The sequence below is a fragment of the Siniperca chuatsi genome, linkage group LG15 (assembly GCF_020085105.1).
Source record: "Siniperca chuatsi isolate FFG_IHB_CAS linkage group LG15, ASM2008510v1, whole genome shotgun sequence".
NCBI classification, from domain to species: Eukaryota; Metazoa; Chordata; class Actinopteri; order Centrarchiformes; family Sinipercidae; genus Siniperca; species Siniperca chuatsi.
This window is the reverse complement of record NC_058056.1, coordinates 18,952,835-18,961,101: the sequence shown is the minus strand read 5'-3', so window position 1 is coordinate 18,961,101 and position 8,267 is coordinate 18,952,835. Positions and strand designations below refer to the sequence as shown.

The following is an 8,267-nucleotide window of genomic DNA, read 5'->3' as shown; positions in this document are numbered from 1 at the left end:
CTACCTACCAGCTCGTTTAAAGCTCACTAATGAACAGGTTAACAACACACACTGCTTTTTGTATGGCTTAAATGAATGAGATATAGCCTAGCTGTTTACCCTGTTTCCAGTTGTTATGCTAAGCTAAGCCAAGTGGCTTCTGGTTCTTGCTACTTATTTATCATACAAACATGAGAGTGGTATCACTCTTCTCATTTAACTAATTTGCAAGAAAGCGAATAAGTGTATTTCCCATAATGTCAAACTATTCCTTTAAGAGCAGCAAACAGAATCAGTTTTTGGTTGGAAAATGGTTTCAGTGTAAGATTATTTTAAAATGTTAGCTCAAATGCATCATCAGCTGTCTCTTTACAGAAAGGTGCTGTATGCTCCACTCATGTTTGCTCATTTGTCCATATCTTTATTTTCTTTGACACTATTAGACATCTACAGTTAAAACACAACATTTGGCAAAATACAATGATTTGGCAAAAAACTTGTACTGATTGACTCACTGATTATTTCAGCGAACTGGCAGAAAATGAGCATTTCTGGAGAAATCTTCATGTTCAACCACACATGAAGATTTCACTCAGTATTCAGTGTTTTTAAGGACTCCAGCAAAATCAGTGCCAGGTCAGACAGTATCCAGAGACATCCTGATTCACTCTCTGGTGCTGTGACACACTCACAGACTCAAACAGGGGACAGAGAAGCCACAGATCCTCATGTTTGTTTTTTGTGCAAAAAAGAGAAAAGGGAGAGAGGATGAAAGAGACTGACAACACAGAAAAAAAATGTGTTCCTTAAAGTCACCAACCACATTGGACAAGAAGCCTTTGTTTTCATACATGAGATTGGACTGTACAATATGAAGCCATGAGTGGCTGTTTCATAGTTAATCTGTGGGACAGCCAAGGTCTTGGATGACAGTTTCTGAACTCACAATAGCTCCATCTACGACAGCCACCAGCACAGTGAGTCACACAACTCCACATGAATAAAAGTGCTATATCTTTGATGCATTTTGGCACGATTTTTTCAATTAGGTCATGCCAACAGAATTACCACCTAATCCAAAAAAGTGTAAAATTGCCTCCCTTGATGAAAAACCATTGTCTCTGAGGCTGGTTATCCTTTTCAAGTGTCTCTCTCCTTTCGCCTTGATTCACATCGTTTTGAAGCACCAACATTACTTATAAAGGTGCAGTGAAATCACATTCACTGCCTGACAACACTTGCATGTTATAAAGAGATTTGAACATTAAAAATATATACAACACGTTGTTTCTTTTCCCCATAAATGCAAACACTCCCTCAGTCTGGTGCAGGAATGATCTGTGTTAGTGGGCTGGTTTGATCCAGATGATGATTCAGTTCACTACAAGGTTTATATACAGGGTTCACTATGGCATTTGGAACCATATTACATAAGAAAAATAAGTGAATTCATCCTAATTTACGTCAATGGTCCCTTTGACAGTGAAGAAATATCAAAATGATAATAACCTGAAACGTGTTTGAGTACTTTGACCAAGAAGCCGCCAGCTCATCTTGCATAAAATGTTGACATGGTTTTGCACAGTACTTTCTGTAAAAACTTAACCATCATGTCAATAGCTGCTGAGTGCTGTTGAGATGCATTGTTTAGTGGATTTGCTGTTCTGACAACATTTCAAAGTGATGTGAAATCTACAGATGCTGATGTGTGATCTTGAGTGGAGTAGGTTGGCTGGCAAGCCACACAACTGTAAACAGGAGAGTAAACAAAAAAAATACAGAAAAATATCTTTCACATGCAACCTCTAACTCCCCAAACAACACTGCAATGTGATGATTCAAAGACAATAATCTTGCAGTAATTGTGAAAATGTCACATCTTTCACATTTTTCTTAACGGGGTGCAAACATGTGGGCAGATCTCACCTGATCTCATGGTAACATCTGCTTGAAATAGTTTAAAATATCAGTGTAAATATTTAAGGTCACATTGTGGGATGACAGTACAGTTAACACAGCAAAATAGCTTATTCAAAGGATTCGGTAATATGTTTAGTTTGTGCTTTTTCGTCTGTCACTGTATTCAATTAAAAATGACATACTTTTGTAGATCAAATCAGAATGCAGCATAATGCAGTGTGTGGGAGTTTCATATTGCAGTACAATGGCTCTGTTCTGTACTATCATCATCCACACGGGATCTGACTGCATGACACATCACATGTGACAATGAACAATTCAAAAAATTATTAAAATAGTTACGTCCCCCTCACAGAGCAGAGACACATCTGCTGTCGGAGACTACCAGGCTAATGATCACCATATGCCATCTACAACCAGATAATATGATGACCGTCTGTCTTACTGTACATATGTAAAGATAGGTAACAGTTGGATTAGCAGTGCAAATGCAAACTTACAAAAATATGGGGGAAAATGACAGCTACATAATTCCAAAAATACACAATATGTACATGACACAATTGAACTATTTTCACATTTGAGTTCAGTAAACACTGCATAGGTGACTGCATCACTAGCACAGATGAGATTGTTTTTAATCATGTAATGCCTCACTTGAATAAATATTACATAAATATTTTCACTTTCATGTCAGTCTCCTTCTGCAGCCAACACTATTCCAATATCTTCTGTGTGCCACTTAATGAAAAGGTGATATTTAAAGAAAAAAAAAACAACAACCTTGCATCATGAATATTATCTGTTATACAGGAACATCCATACAATCAAGCATTCATACTAATAATTTACACTAATAATAGAACAAAAACATGAAAAATAGCAGCAAATGTGGTCATGTTAAGCAAAAGATGGGTTGAAATAACAATAAAAAATGTAGTGCATTTGTAATTCATAAAAAATAAATAAATGAATAACACAAAAGGCAAAGTAAGGCTTAGCAAAACTGGCTTGCAAATAAAAAAACAAGATGGATGTCTCACTGGGCCACTGAACCAATAAAAACACATCGTTCGGGAGCTCTGGACAGAACAGTAATGAACCTTCATGTTAACTGAAGGACAAAAATCTTAAAGCACTGCCTTCAACAACAAAACAAGCACTGCATAGCCCTTCAAAGCATTATCCGCCCCAGTACCACTTGTCAAGGTTATTAAATGCCTTGTACTCCTTGTGCCTACGCAGGTAATCACAAGCCAGGCATGTGTGCTCTGCCCAGAAATAGGCCTTCTTTACTTTAAAGTGCCGCCGCCACTCAAAGTACCTGAGGTACATTTCCTCGTTCTTGTCCAGGAGCAGCAGGTAATCGGCCAGCTCCTTGGGCGAAGTGAAGTCGTCTACGTGGATGAAGGCGTCCCCCTGGATAAAGTTCTCGTAGTTCTGCCTGGGCGGGCCGAGAACAACTGGCACTGTCCCTACAGAAAGCGGGTTGTACAGTTTTTCTGTAATGTAGTCCTTGTGGATGGAGTTCTCAAAAGCCAGGTAGAACTTACAGCTGGCGATGGTGGGGAAGTAGTCTTGGTCAGAGATGTATTCCCCAAAGGCTTGTCCATACGCGTGAACCTCAATGTGTTTGTACAACTCATTGTAGTATTTCACTCGCACGTGGTCCTGGTTCCAGTTGCTCACAATCCAGCAGATAAGCTTGTTTTTGCTGGGTGGGACGAAGTCCTCCTCGCCCTCCGTTGCTACGATGGACCCATAAGGCACTTCAATGTCAGCATCCTGACGGTAATTAAGAGTCAGATTGAACAGGTTCTCGATCCCAGGCAGCTGGGAGGAGTGCGACGGCGACTCCAAGTTCATCCATATCCACTTCTGGAAGGATGGTCGCTGGAGCGGTGGCAGGTTGGACAGGTCAGTGCAGATGTCTCTGTGATGAATGACGACCCCATCCGACTTGTTGTAGAGGTTCCTGTCCGCTGTGATGAAACAGCCATCGATGTTGAAGAGAGAGCTGCACACGCTCAGGTCGTAGGTTTGTCCGAAGGGCCAGAGCCAGATCAGCACGGTGGTCACGTTTCTATCGCTCTTGGTGGAAAAGAGGTTCTTAACCCGGTCTGTGGATACTGTTGACTCTACAGGACCTGATAACCAGCTGGTGGATGGTTTAAAATACATCAAAAACAGAGTCACAAAGCATCCCAGTATGAAAGTGCCGAGCAGAAGGGGTCGTAGGATTCTGTGAAAAGGTGCAGATGGCATACTCTGTCCTGAAAAGGGCACACCAAAGAAGAAAAGCCAGAATAAAGTCATGATCAACAAAATACAACATCCAGACTAATCACTTAATCATGTAAAGGTGTTGCACATTACCACCATGTGTTTATAATGTCTATTATACTGGATCATTGACTCTGAACATCATTTGTGCCTCAATTAAATACAGTTGGCTTGTGAGCATCTGCATGTGAACACAGTGTTCCTATTCTTGCTATAAACTATGAGTTTATACCCTGCCATGCATAAGGCACCCACTACTTTGGATCAATACTCATTAAAAAAATGTGTTGCCTCCTCAGGCACATTATAATACAAACCTGGTGGATTTGACTGAATGCTGAAATCCAAGCAAGAGTAGAGGTTGTGGGAATCGGAGGCAGCAGTTCCTACATTGGGTTGACAGTGAGATCAATCTTCTTTATGATTCAGTGCTCATAGACTCTACTCTTACGTAGAATAATAATGATCTGTAATGATCTAATGAGGTGGGCTTGATCTTGAATGTACAGGTCTTCTTAATGATGCCTCCTTTACGAGCAGAGAGAGAGAATCAGAGAGAATCAATTAGTGCAAGAGATGGGGAAAATAAAGAGAACATCACCACAGAAAAAGCATGCAGCATCATGTCTGAAGGTTATATGCAATCAACATGCAGAGATAAGCTTCATCTCCACAAACATCTTTTAAATTAGCTGGGAAATAAAACCAAAACACTAAGGTTATTGCAAAATTTCCAGTTAATCATGGATGTTATTTCAAATTTGCTAGTTAAGCATGGATGTAAGCTTCCAGCTGATATTAGTTTTTGGCATACACAATGTATTGTAAAAGAATGCTGCCATCTTAAGGCTGAGGAGAGTAAAAAGGCCCCCTGACTCTCCAGCTGTCTAGGGCTCAACACACCTGCATGTTGCGAGGCCATACAAGCAGACTGAGACACCAAGTACAGAAACAGACCTTGAAACACATCACTAAGGCAGATTTAAATCAATAAGACGATCTCCAACACTGATTTTCCTCACATCATCTGTCCAATATGACATATGGGGAATGATATTGGCCTTATGTATGACAGCACCCTTTATCTCTCCCATATGTGACTTAGGTACAAAGATCCGTGCACAAAGGCCACATGAACCAGGGCCAGATGAGTGCAACTCCTTTTAAAGGCTTACGATATCAATACATTTTCATGTAGGCAAATCCTCTTACACCACTGAAACATGTTTTCTGTCAGCAGCGACAAAAAGCTCTTTGCTTTACAGAGGATGCAGCCCATGCATACATTCATATGTTGGTGTCATATATGTAAAACACAATATAGATTCAGAAAGGCTGAAGTGTACACTAGAGTAGGGATCAAAATCAGGCCTATTAAATATGCAGTGTGTGGTAAAGTTATAGTGTCTCCATGGTGATGTGCTAAGGTCAGAGTATTTAACATGAGAGGGTAACAGTTGTTATTTTCCTCTCTTCCATCTCTGTACCAAGAAATCAGACAGGAGTGAAACATCAGACATGTACAGCTCAGGCATTCATTCAGATTTTAAATAACATGGTTTTTGCCAAATGCATTGTGATGTATTTGGGACACGAAAAGAGCACCGCATGGGTGAGTAGTCTGCAGCACAGCTACGTTTGAAATGACTGGAGAGGCAGAAAAAACGCAACCACAGATTTAGCATCAGTCACAGAGATGCATCAAATCCCTGATGTGGTTTTAGTAACAGGCTAAAGGGCAAAAGGAAAGCGCTCATGTCCTGCAAAATAACATTTGTTTTGATTTATGTGCATTCTGTCAGGAAGGCCACTGATTGTAAAAGGACACTCCATCCCAGGTGAAAATCAATTTCCAGCCACCGAGCACTGAAGGTCATTTTAAAACGTGATGCGAGCCACTGTTAGAACTGGTTGTCTTTTGGCGTGACACTGCATCGAAGTTGATGAGAATATTGGAGACTCACTTGGATATTTCATGTGTTGCCTAACACAACACCCTTTTGTGCACCAAAAACGCGCAGAATATATGTAATAGCGTGGAGGATGGTGCTGACAAATATACGTGCAACGCAAACACGACTAAGAGTGCAATGTTAAGATTTGAAATACAAGTCGCCTTCACTGGAGAAAAACCTTTATATTCCCTTAACTGTCCAGTGCAGTAAGAATGTAAAAATGAAAAATGGGAAAGCGCCCATCAGTGAATTCACTGTGACATTTTTCTGTGGAGATCATTTCTAATTAGCTGGCGAGAATTTGCCATCGAAAAAAAAAAATAAATAAAAAAAAAAATAGGTACCGCTGCTCAGCCATGGGGTGCGGGGAAAAATAGCCATGCATTTCACTCACCATCTCGACAGGCGTGAGTCAAAATAGACCTTTCTTCTCATTTCCTCCAGAGGTCCGTACCCTTTTCAAAGACACCTTGCAACATATGGAAGATGTGGATGCGTTTGAAATAAAAAATCGCGTCCGTCCGCCGTATTTGCAGGAATAGATCCGGATGAGCCCACATCCATCGTCTTGATCCAGAAAATGATGGTACCTACTGTAGCAATGTGCGCTGAATCCTCCCCACTGCTGCACACCGACGCAAAGAATGATGGCTGCAAAAAACAAAAACAAACACACACACAAAAAAATACATTGGCGGCTACCCCGTCAGCGTGCACACTAAATTCATAGCTCGGTATGTGAGCACGCCATGTATGCTCAGGGATGTGATGCGATGTGGAATAATTCCCTGCTGGCTGCCCATGCGCTACCTTGCTCTGTTTACTGTCAATGCAGCTGCAGGCTGTGGCGGAGTTCCAGCGTGTGTGTGTGTGTGTTGGGGGGGATGCTGAGATTCGGTGTTAGTGCATATTACACTTCTTCAATCATCTGTTCACGGTTCTCATTTGAATAAACAGGTGAATCATTTCTGCTGCGAGGAAGCTCGGCTCAAAAGGTTTCCCCTCACTTGGCCTGTGTCGACTGTTTATCCAAATAACAGAGTAATGGGAGGTTTATGGTACATGGTTGCCTTTTAGTGATGTAGCTGTAAGCCAAAGGCTGAACTATGACCGAGAGTCAGTGATGATAATGCACCACAACGTCTAACTCAATCAAACATCAGTTAATTTCAGTACATAAAGGTGGTTAATTATTCTACAAATAACAAAGAGGCACTTGAGCTTCCAAATGGGGCTATTAGCACCATTAAACCTTTAACATCACCAGTAATCCCTATAAGTTCATTAATGAACCATTTAAAGGGGCACTGTAGCGATTTATTATTGCACTTCCATAAAGTTGGGAGGCTTGTGAGAGAAAGATTTTAAAAAAGAAAGGTCAAAATCTAAGGAGCAGAGGCTGAGATATCACAACTTTTAGTCCCTTGTATGGGTCACGCTCCAAAAACACTGAATCCTCCAATTCCCATACTGCATCTCAGTAGCGTCTTTCATTGGACCCCCTCTCTGCCTGGTAAACTCCCACATTTTTCCAACTCCATGACCCCAGTTTGTAAGGCAGGCTTAAAGTAGCTATAATAGATATTTTTGTAATAACAAGGTATCAAATGTATCTTACTCGGCTAGATTGTAAATGAGGTCTCCACCTCCATATATGAGTTAAAATAAAGGTTGAATAAATGTGAAAACAATGAAGCAACAATGTGAAGCCAGTAGTAATGAACCTACAGAAAATTATCACCTGAATCTGCAGCTCCCTTTGGCCTTACGTGCCTTTATAGCGAGTTTTAGCTCATTGTTTAGCTGTCCGGACCACAACTTTACTGTTTTGGTTTACTCTCATGGTTCTCATAGCAACGTTTTTAGCGAGAAAATGTTCTAAAATCCACTGTACACTAGCTGCTCAGCACCAAATGACCAACAGACACAGATAGCAACTAGCTGGTAAACACAGTAGAGCATTTAGCAGCTAAAGAGCCAGATATTTCTCTCAGGAGTTGGTAGAGACCAAAAACTGAGCTAAAAGAGAGTGAATATTAAACTTACATTCACCAGGTGACCAGAAACATGACTCCAAATGAATGATAATGTTGCTCCGTCGTAGCAAGTTCGCAACATCATCCTAAAAGG

General features: G+C 40.8%; 1 protein-coding gene across 1 annotated transcript; it reads right to left on the bottom strand.

Moving 5' to 3' along the window:
• Positions 1 to 374: 374 nt before the first annotated feature.
• Positions 375 to 7,176, bottom strand: fut9a (fucosyltransferase 9a). The gene is made up of 3 exons (XM_044167237.1): positions 6,532 to 7,176; positions 4,500 to 4,710; positions 375 to 4,172 (listed from the first exon to the last, which is right to left on the bottom strand). The coding sequence occupies exon 3, from the start codon at positions 4,162 to 4,164 to the stop codon at positions 3,082 to 3,084; it is 1,083 nt and encodes a 360-aa protein (XP_044023172.1). The 5' UTR covers positions 4,165 to 4,172; positions 4,500 to 4,710; positions 6,532 to 7,176; the 3' UTR covers positions 375 to 3,081.
• Positions 7,177 to 8,267: the final 1,091 nt, after the last annotated feature.